Source organism: Paroedura picta, chromosome 9, assembly GCF_049243985.1.
Source record: "Paroedura picta isolate Pp20150507F chromosome 9, Ppicta_v3.0, whole genome shotgun sequence".
Lineage (NCBI taxonomy): Eukaryota > Metazoa > Chordata > Lepidosauria > Squamata > Gekkonidae > Paroedura > Paroedura picta.
In genome coordinates this window covers 48551104-48575018 of record NC_135377.1, presented here as the reverse complement: position 1 = coordinate 48575018, position 23915 = coordinate 48551104, and the positions used below count along the sequence as shown (strand labels likewise).

Sequence of the window (23915 nt, the reverse complement as noted above, 5' to 3'; positions counted from 1 at the left end):
TAAATGAAATATCCCTCCCTGTTGTTCTACCAGCACTCCTTCCAGCTATTTCAGTTTTGAATAAATATGAAGCTCTGTTGGTGGCAAAGAGACAAATACCCAGAGCCTGAAAATCCAAAACACCATCTGTATTGGAAGACTGGAACAACAACATGCTTGAACTGGCAGGCAGAGAGCGGGTGATGTTACACTGGAGGGGAACTCTTGACTAATATCTGATAGGAAATGTCGGAATTAATCTGGAAGCTGTTGATGAGATTTATAAACATTTTCACTATTGCTGCTTAAAATGTAACAAGATAATATCTCTCCCATCTCCCCCCGCCCCTTTGACTTCATTCTATGATAGGGATGTGTACCAGTGGAAAATTCAGTACTTTTCGAATTCAAGTTTTCCTGATTCAGAGAAAACCCCAAACCAATCGAATCACTGATTCAGTATATCAACTTGAGTTTGGCAAATATAGGTAATTTGAACGGATTCTACCAAATCAGCTGCCAGGCAGCTGAATCTGCTGCAGAGAGAAGCGCTCTGGGTTCTCAAGAGGCATTTAGAGGGACCTAGATCCCTTTAAATGCCTCTAGCCAGCCCTTCCCACACTGCCTAGACTGTGCAGGAAGTGTAGCAAGACAGGCTTGGGATCTACTGACCCAGCCCCAGCAGGACTGGAGAGGGCAGGTGCAGGACTGACACGTCAGCTCTGCACCCACTCTGCATTGTCCCAGCCTGCAGCTGGCCACATCAGGGTCAAGGAGGTGTGGTTGTAGAGCTGACATGTCAGTTCTATGCTCCCCTGATCCCAGCCTACAGCCAGCTCCAGCAGATGTTTGATAGGTTCTTTAAATGTCTCCCCAGCAGACCCTTCGGACATTGCCGAGAGTAGATTCTCTGCAGCCTCAGAGGGGTCTGCTAGGGAGAAAGACCCTGCCAAACAGCTGGTCCTCATGATCAGATGTTTGGCAGGATCTTTTTCAGCTGAAACAAGCCCAGATCGCTTTGGACTTCTCTGATTTGGCCCATCAGAACTTGTGGAGATTGCAATTCAGCTTGGATAAACCCGAAAAATACCCTTTCCTTTTCCACCCTCAATGAGTTTGGAGGCTTACCTGAATATTAGAGAAGAATGATTTCTGCAGTAGCATATGAAAAAGGAAAAAGGAAAACCGAGGGGGGAAAACACATTTCATATGTCTTCTTCACAAGAAAAGCATTTTAAATTGCCATACAATCTTTTCCCCATCAATGAAATGCACAACATGATCTCACCTAACTCAACACAATCTGTTTTTCATACACAGTGGCCTAACTGTGGTTCAGAACATATTCTACTTTTACTGCTGCTTGAGACACTGCAAATGTGTGCATATCAAGCATATGGTAAGTCACAATAAAAGTGCATTGGGTTAAATTTGGCTTGATGAGTCATGAATTGTGCATGCCTGGCTTAACTCATCTAAGGTGTTGATAACCAGTAAACATATCTACATACGGCTGACAAATTGATTGTCAAGAAAAGCATATCCTTATGGGATTTGTAACTGCAACATTCTAAAACAGTTCATGAACATGAGTGCAGACTTTCCTTTCCAGCTTCTAGTTAATCTGTGATCAAAGCTAGCTCAGATGTGCCAGCTGTTGACATCTGTCATCAGTAATTTGTTAACATCTTCTTTCATGGACAAGGTTCATTGGTGAAAATGCAGTTGGCTTTCACCACTGCATGCAACCCTTTGCTAGTAGCTCAAGTATGACAGTCCGGAAAGCATATTAATGAGCAGTTACTTCCCAACAGGAGTTCCTCTGTAATCAGCTTTTCTCTTTGTTCAGTTTTGTGTCACCATTCCCAGTACTGACACATAGTGGTGTATGTACGGCATGAAGGTCTGCCAAAAAAAAAAAATGTAGAAGAGCCCTGGGTATTGAAATGAAATAACCTTGAGATAACAGCTTTGTTCTTTCTGAAAATGAAAAATGTGACTCTATTAGACCAAATTCATGTAAATGATCCATGGGCCCCAAGGAGTATGGGCCCATCATGCTTCTGTGGTAACTGTGAGCTGCCACACCATCGCTCTCTGCCCCACTCTTGCAGCAGCTAACACAACTACATCATGCTGCCTCACCTCTCCTGTCTTCATCCACCAGCCAATAAAGGTTTTCTAACTCTAAGTCATCCACCAGCCAGGTGAGTCTCCCCAAACTAGAAAAATTCAACCAATTGGCTAGTACAAAAATGTAATCTTTTTTTGTTTATAATTATTCCAATTTATTCTGTAGATATTTCCTTCATATCGATGATATACAAACAGAAACCAAAACGGGTTCCGGATAAACGATTTCTTTTTCTTTTTCCATATCCCATTTGTTTTCAAAGTTGCTTTCTTCCTCAGTGGTTATTATCATATAAGGAGTCCCTCAGGCTCAGTGTTTCATGGAGGTTTCTTTACTGCTCCTTGGCTATGCAAACCCCCATGGGGATTCTGTTTGGTTGGTGTCATAGTCTCTGCTAACACTTGCCCCCAGCTGTTGGTGCCATGTTCTGCCACCCATTGCCTCTCACCAGATCCCCATTCTCCTAACCAATCTTCATCCACCTCATTGGTGACTCACAGGGTGGGGATTCTGCAGTGAGCCATCCTCTGAGAAAGAGGAGGAGGGCTCAAGAATCAATAATGACCTACACCCCCTTGGAGGATTCAGCTATCCTCATGGCACCATCTTCACAAAAAAGGTGCTCCTACAATATCCTCAGGATGTCTCAGCAAAGATCCCACCCCAACATTTCTAGTGAGGAAATGGAGCTGAATGACAAGCAGGGGGATCAAGGCAGTCCAAAGATGAGAGTGGTGAGGTGGCTCTGGAGGGGAAAGACATGGTGCAAGGGTTCTGCAGCCACCTGAGAGCTCATGGATTGACTGCTATGTTTCCACCACTGTGATCAGGTCCTTATTCCCTGACATTCACTGCTGATGTCATGGATAGACTATATGCCCTGTCCCTGATGAGGTGAATGGCAAGGCAGCCTCCATAGTACTGTAGATACTTGGCATATCAAGGTCATCAGTCCTGCTGCTTGAGGACAGGTGGTGTAGAGAGTAGACTGAACATCTTATGAGGCCAGCATCCCTGTCCTGGTGTAGTTTATTGCCCTTTTCGGATGGCCCATTCCCTGGTGTCTCTGTCAAAGATTCTGAGCATATGCACAGTGCAGACACTGGATGCTGACTTTCCAAATAAAGACTTTAGTGTGATGTCTTTAGTGTAGGTACTCCGGGTCTCAACTGCTTGGTTCCTGATAGCAGCCAGAAACACTCTCAGGGCACTTTCCCCCCATTCGGGCACCATGCAACTATCCCCTTAGGGAGGCAACTAGGGGTGCCACAACTGCACCCTGGCATGGTTCAGAATTGCTTTGCCTGATTAGTGGGCTCTAATCTCAAGAACTGGGTTTCATTCCCCACTCCTCCACATGGAATGTGCTAGGCGACCTTGGGCCATTCATAGTTCTCTCAGAACTCTATCAGCCCCATTTACCACAGAAGGTGTCTGTTGTAAGTACTATAAGGAAAGAAGCTTGTAAACAAGGTATATAAACTTTCTCTTCTCTTCTCCTTCTTGTCAAGCTTTATCAATACAGCATCCTTCATTCAGTATCTAATGCCTCTGCAGCATTAAAATTAACATACAGGGATCTGGAAGAACAGGCTGTCATTAAAAATGGCACATAGCAAAACCCCTACTGTATTTTTGACTTTTCAAACTCATCTGAACGTGCCTATATCCTGAAAAAGGAACATCATGTACTGCTTAAGAAACGTCTTCCAAGCAAGAACCAGAGGGCATGACTGTGTCCATTATTCAGGATTAAACTTTCAGATGACACAAAATTATCTTAAATTAGCTCCATGGATCAATTGAACATAATTGATTTTGTGTTTCTGTAACGTCTCTGTGCTCAGGTGAGATAGAAGCCCAGTGTGGAAAAATGATCAATATATGCAAGACATTAGAATTCATCAGCACTGCAATAGTTAAGGATTAACCTCCTTGAATAGCACTAAAAGATTATATTAGTCTGTTTTGTTACATTCATTAGATAAAGCATTACAAACTGCAGGCCAGTTTTCTCAAAAGACCCTAAGATTAATGTGCACACACATATACAGATACACACGGCTTCCGTAATGAATTGACTCCAAGGTTTTTGTAACATTTTGTAGTTTCATTTGTTTTGGGGTGAGACATATTAACACCACATTAAAGCGCATACTTAATATTTTTATTTCCCGTATGGAAAAGGATTAAGTGTGCAATGCAAGATGTGCTGACATGTTTATATATATGTAGGGAGGAAGCAGACTTAAATCAAAACTGAATTAATTTGCAATTGTGAAGAGATTATTCTTCCATCTTTCCTTTCAGCTTGATCAGGGTCTTGTTCTATTTATAGGGCTATGTAACAGCCTATCTTCACCAGGGGAGTGTGTTTACTTGCAAACAATTTAAGGACCTTCTAAAACAGTCTGACTAGTTAATTGGAACTGCTTCAGCACACAAAAATATATTCCACTATTAAATGGATTGTAATTACTGTGAGTGCCCTCATCATACAGTTTATTGGGGCTGGATAATGAACCACCTCCATGGGGGAGTTGATCCCCTTTAATGTTGGCATCACTGCTCATGAGTGCCTGCCGGCCAGGTGTTGGAAAGCATTCTAGAGCAGGAATGGATTGCTTGGGGAAACACATTGCTTGCTTGGCTTCCCCATCAACCCCATTAAGGAGCAGTCTAGGAAGTGGCAATAGGCCTTTTGAAAAAAAAATTCTCCCTCTCAGCTCATTTCCTATTAGCCATCGCAATGAATTGAATGGCAAGACTGCCGGGACAAGCTCACGGAGCTTGAGAGGATCATAGTCTTTCAGTAAGTTTCTATGGATTATTGCATACCCTAAATAAAACTGAGACTGTACTTTTAAACTATTCTCTATGTCTTGTCTTCATTATGAGTTGGAGCTTTATGTAAACACTAAGAGTAAGGCCCATTGTATCCAGGAATACAACAGGCACTAGAGCTTGGGGTGGGAAGAGGAAGGGGAGGGTTGTACTGCATGCAAGGGCATGGGGATGAAGGGTGTTGTGTGTGGGGGGGTTGTGGTGGTGTGGTGGCAAATGGGGGTGTGGTAGTTGTAACATAGGTATGAAGAAAGTGTAGTAGGGAAGGTTGGATGGGAATGGTTGCTGGCTTTGAGGGGGCTGGGTGACAGATGTTAGTGGGGAGGGCTCTTGCAGAGAGGGGGGCAACAGGCCAAGGTGCCCATCTTGGAGGTCATGGCAGCATTTTGTTGGAGAAAGGGGTCCCGGGCCTGCCTGCATTAGCTGCGTTGCAGATGAGCTTGATTGGGAAAGGTTTGTGTGTGGGGGAGGCGGGTTGCTTTCTGGGGAGGGTGAATGGAGAGGGGGGGGAAGGCCTTCCTCTCCCCATAACAGACACTCTGTGAGGGAGGTGGGCCTGAGAGAGTTCTCCAGTTTAGAGGCCACCATTCTTTAACTGTTGGCAGGGACTGGCAGGGTCTCATTGGAATTGTAGTCCATGAGGAGAGCCACAGTTTGGCCACACCTGCCCTAGAACAACCAGAAGAACACTGGGGCAAGGATGTCGTCCCCCCCCCCCCAAATAATCTTGGGACAGACTTCAACCTCATTTACCATGAACTCAATGCAAGTTCTCAAGGCAAGGATAGGAAGCGGTCTTCCCTTTCCTTTGTAATTGAAGGACATTGGGCAGAATTGCCTGCAGGAAGGGCTGAGTCTCCAGAAGTGTTCTGGGCAGCATGGAGCAGAGATCCTAGCATTGCCATCTGTCTGTGAGCCTCATCAGTTATGAGCAAGGAAACAAACACCAAGGGTAGCCCAGCTTGGAGGTGAAGAACATTTGCAAGCTGCCTGCCACTCACCCAGGACTGTGCCAAGGAGGGCTAGGTAAGCAGCAGGCTGGCATCCCCAGTTACAGTGCCAGAGAGGTCACCCTTCAAAACATCCATTTTCTCTAGGGGAACTCATCTCTTGAGTCTGGAGCTGTAATCTAGGGGTCCTTCCCCTCTCCCTGCATTTTCCCCTGGTCCTGCCCTCTGTTTGCGGTTTAGGCTGGGGCTGTTGGGCTTTTCTCAGCTTGCAGACATGCCTCAGAGTTGGCAGGAGGCAGGATGGAGGCACATGCTGGTGGCTTCCATGTCAGGCAGGAGGGAGGGATGGCCTAGTGACTGGTGTGCCCCAGGATCCCTAAGAGGGGGAAGACGGTGGTTGAGGTGGTGGTGGAGCAGGTGTTCCCTCTCAGAGAAGACACAGGCTGGCTTCCCTAAGCTCTGTAGGCAGAAGCCATTGCCTCAGAAGGGCAAAGCCAAAGAGCCCCAATGCACCCTTGGCAGCTCACTCCACTCAGGAGAGGTGTCTGAGGGGCCAGAGACTGCGAAGAAGCGGAAAATTGTGGGAAGATGGCTAGGGGCGGGAGTTCTAATCTGATTAGGCAGCCAGTGGGTGGACAGCCAGTCAGAGGCATAGGGGCATGAATGATGGACCTGATTGGCCTATAACCCTTAACACCAAACTCCTCCCAGGACCCCTTACCCCATTTATTTTAGATGTTCATGGTTATAGATGTCACACATTTAAGCCATGTAATACATTAAGAATTCTTTTCCTACTGGAACTCCTTTTGGTACTCTACCTTCAATCAGAATTTTTAAGAATCCTTCAGTTACTCAAGCTGTTTTTAGCCATTCCTACTGTGTAATCCTTCAATGGGCTTATCAAGGTATACATTTGAATAAGATTACACCACTAACAACCATTAAACACATATTCATGTTAGTAAGAAAATTTCCAGGCAAATATAACTTTCCTGTATGGATCCCTTTGTTTTCTATTAAACAAACAAACAGCACTGAGATAATTTAATACTTGGAGAAAGGTTAACATTTCATACCACATGACAGTTAAAAATAGGAACTTCATAGTTAGAAAGAAGAAACATTTTGCTTTCTGTGGTGACTCTGAGGTTCATTCTAACTTTGGAAGCATTTCATCTATTGGAAAAGACATTTCTGATCATTTTTATTATGTAAGTGCTGTAATGCACATTTACACTAATGGAGACAGTTTATGGCTGTAAAGGAGACCAATATTTCTACAGCTGTTTTATTGCTGTAAACTCTTTTTCAACGTATATGCCAAAGTATTAGAAATCATTCTCTTCTCCATTTGTGTATTAGAAATCCAGATTTAGGATGGGGGTATAAAAATTGTTTCATTCTTTAATGCGATGTTGCTGCCTCAAAGTCATATACCTGTAAATCTTCCTCATGCTAGCAGTCAATCATGTTCACTGCTGTTTTATTCTTCTACTTCTTTTATTAGAATAAGTAAATATTGATACAAGAAGAAGGATTTGTCAAGAAATGGGATTTCAGTAACTTAGACATAAGTTAAATCAAACTTCTGAAATACAATGTTGGTTGATTGTATGCACTAAACTTCCAGGACTCCAATCCTGTAAGCAGTGAGGCTGAAATCCATAGGAACAATGAAATCAATGGGATTTAAACTTCACTGAGCAGAACTGTAGCCCAGAAGGCAAATTACATCTAATTAAAAACAATGCAGTATTTTGCAGATTTCTGGGCTAAAACTAAATCTATCATTTTGGAAAGCAAGAAATTGTTCTAGAAAATTTCTGATCTGGAGAAAAATGTTCTTTTAAACATACATTTCCCACCATTCATTGTAAACATATTTTTGTTAATTGCAAATCTGCAAATATTCTTGCTGTTTCTAGTTTTAGTGAACAAAAATCTCAGGTACTACATTGGTAGAAGTGAGTCATCTGCTTGGCATTCAAAAGGTCCCAGGTGAGTCATGTTTAGCGGGCATTTGCTCACAATGGATCTGGGTTCTGCTGCTGGACACTACTGCATCTCACTGTTTCTGCTATCCTTGCTGAAATACCCCCCCCCCCAATTTCTACTTTAGAAATTCTCAGATTTGAACTTAGTCCTGTTGGGTTTTGACACTTCCACAATGGCACTGGTTCTGCTGGACAAATTGCACTGTCTCTGCTACTGGCCTTACAAAAATGCTCCCCTCCACACACATCACTTTCAACTGCAGATATTGTCTGGGATATTTTGCTGGGCTTATATTGCCTTGCTATTTTCCCCGGACTGGAAATAATGGAGGACAGGGATCCCTACTTTGGTGCCCATAGAATTGGACTCCCTGATCCAATATTTTTGAAACCTGGGGTTCTTTTGAAGAGAGGCTCCAGCAGCCACACTGGAAATGTGGTGCCTCTACCACAAACCATCACCACACCACTGAATATACCCTAGGATAGATTTGCCACTGACTTTAATGGTCACCTTATGGTATAATTGGCCCAGAAAAAAATGGGTTCCTGAATATTTAATGAATCTGAGTAACATCCCAATATTGGGATTTGGAAATATTGGGAAATACCAATATTTGGGGGGTCCAATGTTCCGAAATCTGGAAATAAAGGAAGTGGACGTTTTTCCCAGAAGAAAATGCAACAGTAAAGTTTAGCTCCTTGCTGAATTGGAGCATGATCTGAAGACCCTGATAAAGAGACTAAAAGAAGAAAGTGAAAAGATGGGACTATACCTAAATATCAAAAAGACCAAGATCATGACAACTACTGGCAGTAGCACCAAAGTCATGATTGACAACAAGAACACTGAATGTATTGATGATTTCATCTTTCTTGACTCTATGATCAATCAAAGTGGTGGATGCAGCCATGAAATCAAAGGCAAATAACACTGGGCCGGAACGCAAGGCTAGGCATGAACCGAATATGGAAGAGTAAGAATATCACCCTTAATACAAAGTGCCAGCTAGTCAATGCCATTGTCTTCCCCATAACAACCTATGGATTTGAAAGCTGGACCCTGAAGAAGGAAGACAGGAAGAGAATAGATGCTTTCAAATTATGGTGTTGGAGGCGAATGCTGTGAATACCATAGACAGCCAAAGTTACCAACAAAAGAGAGGAGCAAACCAACTATGTCATTAAAAGGCATGTTATTATGGCGAAAGCTCACTTTGGACACATCATGCGATCAAACTCGCTAGAAAGATCATTAATGCTTGGCATGGTCAGCGGCAAAAGAAAACTTGGTCACCAAAGGATCCTCTGGCCCGACATGTTTAGGTCTATAGCACAAACATCTGGAAGACTTGACCAACACAGGGATGACCATGAACCAACTAAAAGAAACAGTCAGAGACAGGGGCACATGGCGAAGACTTTCCTATAGAATCGCCAAGGGTCAGACATGACTGAACGGATGACATCATCATCATCATAGTTTAACTGTGGCAGTCAGGATGACAGAGTCTAAAACAGGGGAAAAATGCTTCAGAAAGGTGTTATTACCCTTTCTTATGAACCATCACAGGGTCATTGTCTGTATTGTCATTTAATTATGTTTCAATGAAAACATGATTTCATATTTTATTTCTTCATCTAGTTAAATGCTTTTACTGGAACCAACGTGTTCCTATTGTTATTCAGCACCATCACCACTTTCCAGAAGCCTATGTTCCGCTTTATATTCTACTTTATTCTACTCCCTACTCTATATGTGCATCTCACTAGTTTGCATTTATTTTCATCTCTTGTCTGGGGATCATTTCTTTGTACCATATGGTTGTTTCATTTGTCAAGCAGAATCCTAAATATTGCAACAGAGCCAACTTCTCTTAAATCTTCATATTATTCACCATATGGCGTTTTCATAGTCAAAGAACATCACAGACTATGGATAAATGGCAAAAAATAATAAGTTTTCAGGTGATTAATATCTCCGGCATAAAACATATTGAGAAATTTCTAACACAGGACACTCACCAACTGCATACAATATCCACAATTAAGGCATTTAGAATGGGTATCCATTTATACAGCCTCTGAAATTAGGAGCTGTTTATATACACGTCTACAAAATATTGGTAATATTACTTTTATTTATGACATAGTCAGTGTACTATTAATTCAGTGTTTATTAAAGAATACATAGAAAACTGAGTGCATTATATGTTTTTCAGTAGGAGGGGTAAAGGGGATGGTCATGGCTGAGGCACAGACCATCTGCTTGGCATGCAAAAGGTCCCAGATTCAATCCCTAGCATCTCCAGCTTAAAGGATGAGGTAGTAGGTGATGTGAAAGAAATCCCTGGGGCTCTGGGAAGTTGCTGCTAGTCTGAATAGGCACTACTTTGATGGACTGATGGTCTGATTCAGCATAAGGCAGTTTTATGGCCTAATTAAGTCCAAATAGTTCAATGAGAGCATTGAACATGTGCTTTAATCTAATTACATCAATAGGACGGTGAAGTGTTTAAGTCTGACTGGGCACCCAATATATAGTAAGATACATACCCAGTGTTTTATGTTATTTTAACTTAGATATTCAGTTGATATATCAGCAACAGTACCTTTGTTGTCTGACATGTGGCACTGGGTTGGATCCAGCCTAAATCAGCAGTTTCCATTGATTCCCCCTCCCCACACAGGCTGTCAACATGTCATTCCTCAGGCTCTGCTATCCCCCAAGAGGAGCATTTCATGGAGATAAATGGGCTGCAGTGGGGAGGAGGAGGCAGGAAAGTTCCATTCTGCCACGGGAAAATCTAGTTGGGATCCAACTCATTATTTATCTCTTTGTAGGCTCTTTTGCTCAATTTCATACCTTTTCAGGAAGCAATCTTTCCTTAATTGTACACAAGGAACCTGAAACTGCTGAAAAAGAGTATTTAAGAGTTCTAAATTTTCTTCCTAAAGAGTTACAAGTGAGATGCAAATCAACTTTACATGCTCTAAAATCCGAGCAGCCTGCTCACTCTTGAGGTATTGCATTAGCACAAAATTCTTAGGCATTATTCCCGGTTCTGCATCATTACATCTGATATATGGGAACTGCTGACTGCACAGTTTCAAAGGCACGTTTCACAGAAACACAAATTTCTGTTTCTGAAGTGAAGATGATATTTTTAATAGCTGTCGAGATATTAACATTAATTTTAGTGCTTCTAGTACCATTCTGCAGATCCTACCACTTATACAGAAAAGAAAGGAAACACAAGAAATTTTCATTTCCAAGAACTGGCATTAAAAAAAGAATCACACAAGGTGTTTGCTGCACTGCTTTTTATAGTAGAGGTATGTCCTGGGGAAAAAAAATCATTTCATGTCTTTATCATAATTTAAGTCTCTTGGACTGCAAGTCAAACAAACTGGTCAGTCCTAGAGGAGATCAGCCCTGACTGCTCCTTAGAAGGCCAGATCCTGAAGATGAAACTCAAATACTTTGGCCACCTCATGAGAAGGAAGGACTACCTGGAGAAAAGCCTAATGCTGGGAGTGATTGAGGGCAAAAGAAGAAGGGGACAACAGAGAATGAGGTGGCTGGATGTAGTCACTGAAGCAGTTGGCATGAACTTAAATGGTAGAGGACAGGAAGGCCTGGAGGTCTCCCAAATCCTTCAAATGACCAAATGTGCCCCTACTTACTAACTCTTCTCCTGGGAAAAGGATGGAGGAAAGACTAGCTCAGACTTTCTAAATCAGACCTGGGGTTTCTTGATAGCCCTAGAGGGGTTGGTTAAACATTTACTAGGTGACATGGTCATATATGGTCATGTTGATCTACTCCCCCAGTGGCCAATGATAGGTCTGGACAGGGTTGGAATGTACATATTCTGCAAGAATGCACTACGTCTCAAAAGGAAAAAAAGATGAAAAAGGTTGGATTAGCTAATAGCAATAAATTAATTAGACCAGTCTGTTGAGAAGCAGCATCCAGGCAGGGTATGGCCAGCTGGTGGCTAAACTAAGGGGCATTTCCCACGGCTTAAAAATAGCACAATGGTTGCTGATTGAAAACGCTACTAATTTGCCATAACGCACGACGTCGTAAACAATCTGCAACAATCCTGAAACCGACCCGCAAAAAGCGCTTCGTTGTAGCGCTTCTAGGGGAATCCAGAAAACTGGATTCACCCTCCGGATAGCGATACACTCCTGCAACCAATCTGCAACACTAGCGCTAAAGACCTGTGCGTTACCATTGTTGCGGGTTCTTCAAAGTCCCTCCTCCCGAGCCTGTCCTCCAAACTTCCGGCGAACTGTTCGCCATTTTTTTTTTCTCCGAGCGAGCGGGGATCTACGAGGCAACGGGACAGCGACTGGCTTTCAAGCACGATCACTTTCGGAAATTCTGCCCGGACACCACAAGAGTTTTTCACAAGCACAGTGGCACACACCGTCACGTTCCCAAAATTTGCCCAAAGCTTAAAACCCCGTCTACCATCGGCCAGTCCTAGCGGAGTCAACGTACAGGGAGCATTTTAAAAAATTTTCCTCTGAGCGTGCCAACGAACATTCGCCGCTCGCAGTCTCCTGCTTAGCTTAGAGGGGTTCAATAGACGTGATTCGTGGTGATTTCATGAGGGGCGGCTTATGTGTAGTGGGTCTTTGTGTGGTTCCCAGTGCGTGCTTGTGCTTGGGTGCGGACAACCCCTTCCATTGGCGGCTAGACCTCCGGCAACCGGAGTTGCCGTCCCCCGTTCATTTTAAAAAATTTTCCTCTGAGCGTGCCAACGAACGGTCGCCGCTCGCAGTCTCCTGCTTAGCTTACAGGGGTTCAATAGACATGATTCGAGGTGATATCATGAGGGGCGGCTTATGTGTAGTGGGTCTTTGTGTGGTTCCCGGTGCGTGCTTGTGCTTGGGTGCGGACAACCCCTTCCATTGGCGGCTAGACCTCCGGCAAGCGGAGTCGCCGTCCCCCGTTCATTTTAAAAAACATTCCTCTGAGCGTGCCAACGAACGTACGCCAGTTACATGTCATGTTTGGTTGATTTATGCTGTGGCTGGTGAATATTATTGGGGAACTGCCGAGTACTGCCGCACTTGCTCTCGGTTGAACACCGGCATGCGTTTGTGTAATGGCGGACATTTTCCTAAAATGGCTCCCGCTGCATGTTCAAACTGCTCTTCTCGCGTGTAAACGAATACGCGCATGCGTTAAGTCAAACAACAAGGGCGCCAATCTGGCCATTAGGAGCAGATCCTGTTCCCGCGCGAGGAGTTTTGAACGTGACATGTGACCTGATGTGGCCAATGTGCGTGTCCCCTGCTGCCCTCCACCAATCAGGAGCCGGCTAGTCCCTTTGTCTTTGTGTGCGGGAAGGTATATGATCCGTTGCACCCTGCACCTCCCACCACCATTTTGCTCAGCTACTAGCAAAAGCAACATGGAATCGTCTTCTCAAGCCTCGTCCGTCCCTGCAACCGGCCGTGGCCCAACTTGGAGGGACGCGGAGATCAGGGACCTGATCGGGATTTTCTCGGAGGAGAAAATCCAGGACGCGTTCCAGTCCTCCCACAGGAATAGGGAGGTTTTTGAACAAGTGGCTATTAAGATGCGCGCCCTGGGCCACAACAGGACCGGCCTTGAATGCCGGTCGAAGACCAAGACAATGAGGGCAGAGTACATGAGAGCCGTGAACCATAACAAGGGTTCCGGCAACGAAAAGGTGACCTGCCCCTACTTCGAGGAGCAGCGCCAGCTGTACGGGGACGGGGAAGGATCCGGCAGGCCGAAGCGCGTCGGCCGGAGCCTTAAGGTGGTTCGGAAGCCGGCTGCCCCGGTCGAGGAACCACCCGCTGAGGAGGATCCCGGCGAGGGAACCTCCTCCAGCTTTCGCCCTCCACCCCCCGTCCAGCAACGAGCCGCGGAATCGGTAACGCTGGACCTGATCGCCATCGTTCCTGGGGAGCCAGAGGAGGCTCCTGAGCAAACGCCCCTTGCCTCCGGTAAGTGATTTTCTTTTTATTTTATATTTCCTTTTAAGCAAATGTGTGTTCTGACGTTTGGGCATCGTTTTCTCGTGTGTTCGTTGCAACGCATAATACGGTAGGCTGTGGAGAGCTTGCTGTGGTTACTATTTGAAACGGTTTTAATTTTATAATTTTATAATTTAATTTTTAAAAGATTTTAAAAGAAGGTAGGCTGTGGAGTGCTTGCTGTGGTTACTATTTGAAACGGTTTTAATTTTATAATTTTATAATTCAATTTTTAAAAGATTTTAAAAGAAGGTAGGCTGTGGAGTGCTTGCTGTGGTTACTATTTGAAACGGTTTTAATTTTATAATTAAATTTTAATTTTTAAAAGATTTATTAAGATGGTTGGCTGTGGAGTGCTTGATGTGGTTAGTATTTGAAACGGTCATGTTTAACCAACAGCCCCAAAATATTTGCAGCATGCCTCGCCCATAGGCCTTCTGCAGTACTTTGGCTCACAACTTTGGGAGCTTGCTTTGTGGTTCATGGTGTATGCTTGCTCGTTTTTCACTATTTTCTGCTCTTGTCCACAGAGACACAGTTGCCAGGGACGGGGCCCCTAGAGTCTCCAGCAGCACCTGACGTGGATAGTGATTCGGGGGCATCAACTAACATTGGTAAGTATTAGTAAAAATAGGGGGGGGGGGCTGTTTTAACTGCTTTGTGCTTTTCTGTTTGTGCAGGGCAGCAGCACTGCTAAGAGAAAGAAGAGAGTCCCTCTGCGTTGCTGGTGTAGGCTTTGAAGCTGGCTTTGCCACCCTTTGGTCCTAGATCTGTTTTTTTTCCTTTTTTTGCAGATTTCATACCCGGAACACAGGAGGAGGAACAGCCTAGGGTGCTTGGACCTCCTGCCCGGCGCAGGCGGATACAGATTCAAGATGGTGAGCGTGCATGACCTGTTCCTTTCGAGCCATAGCTGCAGGACAATGTCGCTAGGCACTAACCATGTGCTCCCTTTTAATTGTTGAGAGTCCTGCTGTGAAAGTAGGCAAAAGTAAAAGCACACCATGGGCAAACAAACAATAGCCATGTGCTCGCCGGGGATTGTTTAAATTCTTGGCAGGAAAACACGGGGACAAAAAAGAACACCATGTCCACCATGGTGTGTTTTGACTTTTTGGATGTTACTAACAGTTTTGTTTCTCATTTTTTGCCAACAGAGGTTCTTTCAGATGAGGAGGAGGAACCACCCCTGGCTCCAGGCAGCCCACCACCTAGAGGTGCGCTCCCAGCAGAGGAGAGGCTTACGAGGGAACGCGGCAGGCTGAGGCGCGTCTCCGTCTTGACAAGCGTGGGAGAGAGGCTCCTTGAGCACTGCTATGAGGAGTCACGGCGTGCCGCGGCCGCTGACCAAGCCATGCTCACACTCATTGCCCAGGAGGGGAGAAAATTGAGGGCAGTCCTTAGAGAGACAAACCAAATCCTACGCGAAGGCGTGGAGGAGGTGCGTCTGATAAGGAGACTCATGGAGAGGGCTGTAGCGGTCATGGAAAGGGCCTACCCTCCACAAATCGCCCCCCCACCACCACCCACACCAACACCACCACTTCCAGCACCCACCCCACCGACTCCCTCTCAGAATGCCTCCACCCAAACAAGAAGGAGGACTATTCTCGGAAAGAGAAAAATAAAACCAGCAGACAAGTACTCCCCCTCCTAGTTTTGCCCACTTTTTCTATTTCATGTTATCTGTGTTTTGTTGTTTGTTGAATAAAGTTTATATTTTTGACTCTGTCTCTGTGTACCCTACTGTAGAATCTGCAAGGCTGAAAGCGGCCTCTCTAGTGATTGTGTATATTGTGGTACTGCTGTGTGGGTTGGAGGTTGGAGGGGTGTTAGTTCAAGGAGTTTTAGGAGTGTGGTGTGGGGTTAAATATGTGCGAGTTTAAGAAGTCACACTGGAGTCTTGTTATAAAATTTGCAATAACATTTTATTTTAAAAAACATTTTAACAGGGGAAAAACATTAGGGAATGAAACTTGGAGCCCCACCAGCACCACCACCCCCCACCCCCCTGGAAAACCAATTTTTTTTAACAAAAGTATACATTTAACAGGGGAAAAACATTAGGGAATGAAACTTGGAGCCCCCCCCCCCCAACCCCTACCCCAAAACACAAACAGGAAACAAAACTCAGGTCCCACCGCTCCCCTCCCCAGCCCCTTCCATCGCCCTAACTCTCCTGCACAGCCGTCCCACGGTCCCCCTAACTTTGCGCCGGAAGAGCTCTTCGTCCTCCTTCTTCTTAACTGTGGGGAGGGAGAAAAAGTACACATTAGTACCACACATATTTTCAAATTTCTTTAGTTTACATGCATACACTTTTAAGTGGCCTTAGCCACAGTGTGAGAAGAGTTGGGCAGTGGGGAACATAACCTACGCTCTTCCGCCTCCCTCTGTTGCCTGTGCTGCTCAATCTCCCCTTTCAGCTCCGCCACTTGAGCCTCCAGGGAAGTAACTCTGGCCTCCATGGCACGCAGCCTTGCCTCCACAGTTTCAGCTATAGAAATCAAACAAAGAATTTGATCACACTCCAAAAGGAAGCATCACATCAGGCTCCCATATGGCTCCGTGTGGGTACACACACATGGGTCTCCCTCACAGACATAAAACTCTCACCTGCAGCCTGTCCCGAGGTGGAAGGTCCCTCTTCCTCCCCCTCCTCACGCTCAGGTGCTGTTGCCAGCTTGGATGGTGATTGTGTGGCTGGGCAAAGAAAAAGACAAATCATAATTAAAAGCACACAAAACAGAGATGAAACACAGCTGGTGGACACACCACAGTTAGAGTCTAAGCGCATAACCAAAGTGGTTCTACAGTACTGGCTGGCTAAGTCTGAGGGGGTTGACAGCATCTAAATACTTTCTCGAATTTCATTGGGGACAGTAGGGGAAAGAGGCAGCTAGTCATTCCATGCATGTTTAAGGGCAAAACACAACGAGGGCAGCACTCACCCATATGCCTCCTCATGTCCAGGGGGGGCTTCCCAGCCTTCTCCCATATTTTCACCATCTGGTCGTGGAAGACCGTCCTCCCACTTGGCTGCGGGATCCCCCCCCACTGTTCCAGACTGTTTAGGAAGTCCAGCTTAAGGCGCTTGAATTTTGTCCGGACCTGCTCCCAGGTCCGGACATAGCCCCTCTCCCTCAGCTTTGAAGCCAACACCAGGTAGGCACCCTTGGTGTGGCAGTGGGTGCTGGCCATTAGGCGGCCAACACTTTTTGATTGTAGCACCAGCTCCAGAAGTGCCTCAGCCTCGGCGCGCTGCCAGAAGGAGCCCTTCCGTGGCTTCGGCATCTTCGGAATGACGGTTAGGGAACGAACGTGCGTTGCTCCGATCGACCACCCCGTTTTTTAAATGTATCAAAGCTGCCCACCAATAAAATTATTCCTTGGAACATAAGTGGATTGATCCTCCGGTTTGACAGGGGTCGCCAATACTTCCTGGCTACCCGCCTCCCCGAACTTTCCCCATTCAGCGCTTCCGTATTGTGTTTGTCAATTTCAGTGGGGAGTTAGCATTTAGGGCTGTCAAAGTGCTTTTGGACCAGAGAATCCCCGTTTTTTTGCTGGCAAAGTACACAAACCGCACAAGACAAGGTTAAACAAAGAACACAAAACTTTATTCAACAACAGAGTAGGAAAAACAATTAAACACGCCTCCTGTTTCTGTAGATGTGGGTGGCTATGGCGTCCCGAACCTTGCACCCCTCAGCATATATCCTTTTTCTCCTTGCTTCAGGGATGTCCTGTGTATCCTGAAGGACTACAGGTTCAGGTTCGTCCTCAGGGAAGGGGATGTTATGTCCCTTGTCCTCGCATATGTTGTGCAAAATCACACATGCGATTATCAGCGGAGTCACATTGTCAATATGTACATGGAGTCGTGACATTAAACAACGGAACCGTGACTTCAAACGTCCAAAGGCACGCTCCACTACATTCCTTGCCCGGGAGTGACTGAGGTTGTAGTGGCTCTGCACGTCCGTCCTTGGCCGCTTGTAGGGAGTCATGAGCCAGCGTCGTAATGGGTAGGCTCCGTCCCCGAGGACCAACGCCGGCACACGCACGCCCTCAATGGTGGCGGTGGGGTTTCCTGGAACAAAGACCCCTTCGTCCATGGCTTTCCTGAGGTTGGATTCCCTGAAAACAAGGGCATCATGCCTCCTGCCACTCCACCCCACCTCGGCATCGATAAACCGGCCGGAGAAGTCCACTGTTCCTTGCAGGAGAACAGAGCAAAAGTCCTTCCTGTTCCCGTACTCTTTTATGCTTCCCCCGGGGGCACGGATAGGGATGTGGCTTCCATCGACGGCCGCAAAACAATGCGGGAATCCAAGCCTGGCAAACCCGTCCATACTCTGGAATAAGGGAAAGAAAAGAATATAAGCCATGGCATGTCAGCGTGGGGTGTATCGCGTCTTCGTTGCTGACCTGTCAAACAAGAAAAAAAATTTAAAGGGCAAAAGGGAATAGAATGACACTCACCGCTCCAAGCCGGTCTCCGAGGCACACGACTTTGCTGAACAATTCCGCCTCCATGGCGAGGCAGAACTCCTTAAGGATATCGCCAACCGTAGTGACTCCGAGTCCGAATTGCTGGGCTACTGTCCGGAAGTACTGAGGGGTGGCCAAGTACCACAATGCGGCAGCCACCCTTTTTTCAACTGGAACGGGGCGCCGCATGCCAGTGACTTGCCTCTCCATGCGTCCACGTAGAGCCTCCACGAGTTCAAAAAATGTCCCCCTCGACATCCTGAAGTTGGCAATCCAGTGGTCATCATCCCAGCGAGTCCACACAAAATTCTCCCACCAGTCAGAGGATCGTTCGTCCACCCAGAACCGGGGGGGGAACCGGACCTCTGCCAGAGCTTGCCAGCGTTTCTTGGCCGCCATGGTTACCCTTACAGAACGTCTTCTGCTGCTGGTCAGCGTTCCGGCCACCCGTTCTCGGTACTCCGCGATAGCATACGTCCGACGCGACAAGGCGGTATTCATGCGCTGGACCACCGCGAGCATGTAAGCCAGCAATTGAAAAATAAGCCTCTCCATTGCAACATTGACCTGTGCTGCGGGCAGTAGGCTACGCAAACAAAAGAGTGAGGCCGACCGCGTGTCTGCCCAGGTGCATATAAGCAGGTAACCTGTGGGCGTGTACTGTGGGCGGGGATTAACCAATCAAACATGTCAATGCATCTGGTTCCTAGAAAACAATAGAAAACACGTTCCAAGGGCGCCAATGATTGGACGATAACGCGTTGCTACGGGGTTTCCTGGGTTTTTTAAAAAAAAAGGGAACCCCGACAAGTTCGGCTTTAGGGTCGAGGTCAAAGGTGTGCCTGCAGTTTGATTGACGGGCACGGGAGGCCAGAAGCGCTAAAAAGGGACCTCCTTTGTAGCGATAAGACGGAGAACCGGAAGCCTGTGGGTTACGAAAGTGGCGAGAAGTGAAAGTGCCAAATTCCGCAAAAACCGCAGCTGTGCGTTACGGGCACGGCTAGTTACATTTCGCTACTTGAAGTAGCGCTTTCACAAACGGCAACCAAATAGCAACTTTGAGCTCTGTGCGAAATGGCCCTAATTCAAACATGGCTGCTCTCCCAAAACACAAGCAGCTAGTGTAGTATGCATGTGACACAAAATGGCCAATGTAACAGTCAACTTCAATTTAGAATGTCTCTTTCCTTCATGAACGTGCATCCAAAGCCACCTTTTAATTTGCAGTTTTGCATGTTCCTTATTATTCAGCTTCTGGTATTCCAAACTTTTATTCGCATTTACCCTTCCCCAGGGAGATCCATTCCAGTGGGGGTTGGGGTGGGGGAGGAACACATCCAAAGCTAGCTTTTCCTCCCATGTACACTTGGCCAATTAAATAGGAATGTGTCTGTACATGTTGGGGGCAGAGTTAAGATCGCTGACAAGCCTGCAGTAAAATATCCTTGTGCTTTTAACAGAGGATTAATGTGTGGAAGTGAGCAGGTGAAGCTTTTCATGGCATGAAGGTAAAGGATTGACTCATTAATCTGCTGCTAAAGGAAAGAACATTCTTTTCTCCAGGCAGTTGGCAACCAGTTTCTACAAATTTTGGAGTAGCAGCCAAGAAAAGTGAGTCAGAGAAGCATTACCCAGACTAATGCTTTTTACTTGCTGTCTATTTATATTGTAACAGAAAACTTTCATGAAGGACATTTATACAAGGACACTACATGAGACAGGCTCTTATGATATCTGTTGGTGCCCAAAGGTACAGAGAACAAGTATTTAATTTTGGAGTAGAGGCTCAAGATTCATTGATCGAAGTGGCCTCTCCTGGCGGCAATATTTCTCTGGCACTAGGGTCACTCCGAAACGTCAGATGCACAAACCCTGGTGAAATGAATGGCAGCTACAGAGAGAGTGCAAAGCAGGGCTTGTGCCCTTGATCCTCTGTTAATAACAACATGCAGTTCAAATTGCAGAGAAGTGTGGAGGGGTTTTGCGGAAGGAGTGCAGTTGTTCCTCTAGTAATATTATCTGCATCATTATCATACAGCTTTTATTGAGGCATGACCTCACTTCTCAAATGACCAAGTGTGAATTCAACCTACTAGTAGCCAAATCTCTGCAGTATACCATTTTGTCAAGGTTTTGCAAAACAGGCATTTATGTTTTAGAATGCTTAGGTCTACAGCACAAACATCTGGAAGACTTTCCTCAATGGAATAAACTTTACTCATTAATTCTTGCTGTCATTTTTTTTAGTTAACTTGGATTTCAGAAATCACAAACACTGGCGAATTAATTGCATTGAACCAGTGCAGCAACGTAATACCTGGTATCTAGTACAAAACCATGGCATAATAACAAATCTAGTTTTGACTAGAGCATTCTTTCTTCCTAGAGAACCACTTCAGCTTCTTGGAAACATTTTTAGCATCAGTTGCAATAGGTACAAAACAGTGAACAGGAAAAATGTCACAACTCACAAAGTACATTCATAGCACACAGAGTATTACACTAATTCTATGTATATTACTGCATTTTGACACATGGAAAAAGATACCCTGAAAAAGGATACTGGCCCTACCTTAATCTGTTTACAAATGAATACAAATAAATATGTAAATCAGTGCCCACCCCCAAAAGGTTATGTCAGCATTCCTGAAGCCCAGCATTTTTGAGAAAACAAGTCATTGTACACTTAATGCACAGAAAAATGCTCTGAAAAAGTTTATAACTATTAATCCTCAAAATCTTGATTTTTGTAGTGAGAAAACTGCTGATTAGAAAAATTCAATGGAAGCACAGCTGCAGGGTCTATTGCAGATATATTGAAAGTTTAAAGGTGCTGATTTCTGTCTTTTAGATACCTGCAAAGCACATCCAGTCCTCCCTCTACCATCTCTGGCAGTGGTTTAGACAAAGGGTTGTGTGAAATATGGAGGCCTTTGTCCACTGGATTCCAAGCAATTTTGGGCAATCGGTGAAGCTGGTAAAGTTCATTAGGAAGCATTTGAATAGAATTGTAATCAACATTTAACAGTTCAAGAGAAATGACAGAGCAGATAGATCTGGGCAAAGCTCGAAGGTTGTTATAATCAGCAATTAAGATCTGCAAATTCACTAAAAACTGGATACTCTCTCCAATGTTTTCAAGTTTGTTGCAGCCCACATGTAAAAAATCTAAATTCCTCAATGCAAAAACGCTTAGGGGAATGTAGATGAACTGATTGTTGCTAAGATTCAGCTTTCTTAGGCTTATTAGTTCTGTGATGCTTGGAGGGAGATGGGAGATACAGTTGTGAGACAGACTCAAGACTTCCAACCTCCTGCAGTGTCCAAGTTCTGCTGGTATCTCAGTCAAGCAATTCATGTTGAGAAATAAAACCTTCAAGTTCCGAAGCAGTCCAATCTCTTTAGGCAGAGATCTCAAACGATTCCCACACAGATTCAGCACTGCCAGTCTGTCAAGTTTTCCTAAAGCTGAAGGAAGTGTCACCAATTGGTTGTGCGATAGGTTTAGTTTCTGGACTTCTGGAAGTCCCCATAAGAAGTCAGGAACTCTTGTCATCCCCTTCATTATGAGACTCAGATTGACATACTGTATTCCATGTTTTAGCAAAGCTCTTGGGTCTTTTCCAGGGAGAAGAGCCTCTTCCCATGGAGACAACTTCTGACTTCTCTTCAACAGCATTGAACTTTTCTTCCCCTGGTCCTTACAATTGTTTCCTCCCATACAGTTTCAGCCTTGCAGCTCCTGATGACTGGGAGTTTAGTTTCCTTGTCTTCCAAAACTACTACCTGACAAATGGTTTCAACTTTCAGTAAAGTCATAGATCAAAACTAGCTCAAGAAGATGTGCAAAGGCTTTCTTTGAAGAACATCTTTCCTTCTGTGCCTCCACTGAACAGTCACTGCGGCTGCTGAGAACAAGTTTAACTTGTCCAGGATGGGGCTTCAAGATGTTTTCCTTGGTGTTACATGCTGTAATGACATACTTGCTACTGGCGCTTCTGAGCAAACCTGTTCCATTCAAGCTGAATGCCATTAGGCAGCTGTCTCTGTCATTTTGTCTGGGCTTTATTGGATAGATACGCATCCTCATTGCAAAGAGGTCACTGCAATGCCATATATAACTTTACCATGTCAGCTTTCTTGGATATCTGGTGCATGAGGTAGCAGCGGGACAATTAGGAAGAGTAACTATAAAAAAACATGGAGGAGGTGGCTCCCTCCCCCTTCCAGTACTGTTTATTCAGTTGAGGAGCAACTTTAACATTTAATAAGGAGATGTAATGATTCACATAAACTTTTTTTAGAACGTGAAAAACTTATGGAAATTTTTTACAAAGTTAATTGATTATCCATGCTGTGACAACCACATAGCTAGACTAAAAGGAGCTGATTTATAAATTTGTGGAATATGGAGGCTGAAGATAGGAAGGTAGTGGTAAGAACATTGGACTAGGATCTGGGACACTCAAGTTCAAATCTTCACTGTCATGGAAATTTGCTGAATGATCTTGGGCCAGTCACTCTCTATCAGCTTAACCCACCTTAAAGGGAAGTTGTTTTGAAGAATAAATGGAAAAGGGGATGACATTGTACAATCACTTTGAGGGCCTATTGAGGAGAAAAATGAAGTGTCAAGAAAATAAATGAATAAATAAGTTTGTTTAGTGGCAGAAATGTGGACATTGAGGTAAGTACAGCCAAGCTGGGCCCAAACTTGGATTTGGATAGTAAGGCCAATTTCCCCCATATATGAAATTGGTTTTTAATCTGAACAATCCTAAATTTCAGTATTGTTGCTGTTTTCAAAAACCCTTCATTAAGCAACACTGGAAGCAGCTTACTTATGGTACCTTTGAGCAACTCTTAAATCCTTGTAGTAACTGGACAGTAAGTCCCAAAGCAGGTTGTCACATAAGATGAAAAACAATTGGAACAGTGCAAAGACTATTTTAACCCATAAGGCTTACTTTTTTGACGTTATGATGGCCAATGACATAGGAATAGAAGGAACAATAAGTAACATTAAAATTGCTAAAAGTTACCCTTTTAAAACCAGATAAGCACACTGACTTAATAAGTTTCAGTAGAGAGGCAGACAAAAAAGGGCATATATGTAAAATGTAGTTCAACACTGCATCTCACTTTCCTAGCCAAGGTCCAACCCAAAGTCCAAATTGATATATACTAGGATACCTGCTCACAGCATGAAGAAATAGAGCTAAGATCATAACCCTGACAACTGGGTCATTATATGGTATCGTCAGCTGTAGATTGACAAGGCCTAAGCTACAAAAATTCTACATCTTATGTTGGATCCTTAGATTTGTTCAGCTAAAGCCTAGGCCTTCCTCTGGAGCCTGAAATGTTGTTCTGAAGAGGCATGTGTCTTCACAGCACAGCTCCTGACACTGAAGGAATGATCTGCCATAAGAAAAACAGATTCATAGAATCCTACTCATTATATTTATTTTTATTTATTTATTTGTGTTATTT

The 23915-nt window shown here is 44.7% G+C and overlaps 2 protein-coding genes across 2 annotated transcripts; one reads left to right on the top strand and one right to left on the bottom strand.

The window, feature by feature from the left end:
* Positions 1–13277: 13277 nt before the first annotated feature.
* On the top strand, positions 13278–15603 carry LOC143844909 (uncharacterized). The gene is made up of 4 exons (XM_077352745.1): positions 13278–13898; positions 14459–14542; positions 14723–14806; positions 15086–15603. The coding sequence occupies exons 1-4, from the start codon at positions 13337–13339 to the stop codon at positions 15583–15585; spliced, it is 1230 nt and encodes a 409-aa protein (XP_077208860.1). The 5' UTR covers positions 13278–13336; the 3' UTR covers positions 15586–15603.
* Positions 15604–20148: 4545 nt separating this feature from the next.
* Positions 20149–22388, bottom strand: LRRC30 (leucine rich repeat containing 30). Its single transcript, XM_077351207.1, has one exon. The coding sequence runs from the start codon at positions 22141–22143 to the stop codon at positions 21247–21249; it is 897 nt and encodes a 298-aa protein (XP_077207322.1). The 5' UTR covers positions 22144–22388; the 3' UTR covers positions 20149–21246.
* Between the last annotated feature and the right edge of the window lie 1527 nt (positions 22389–23915).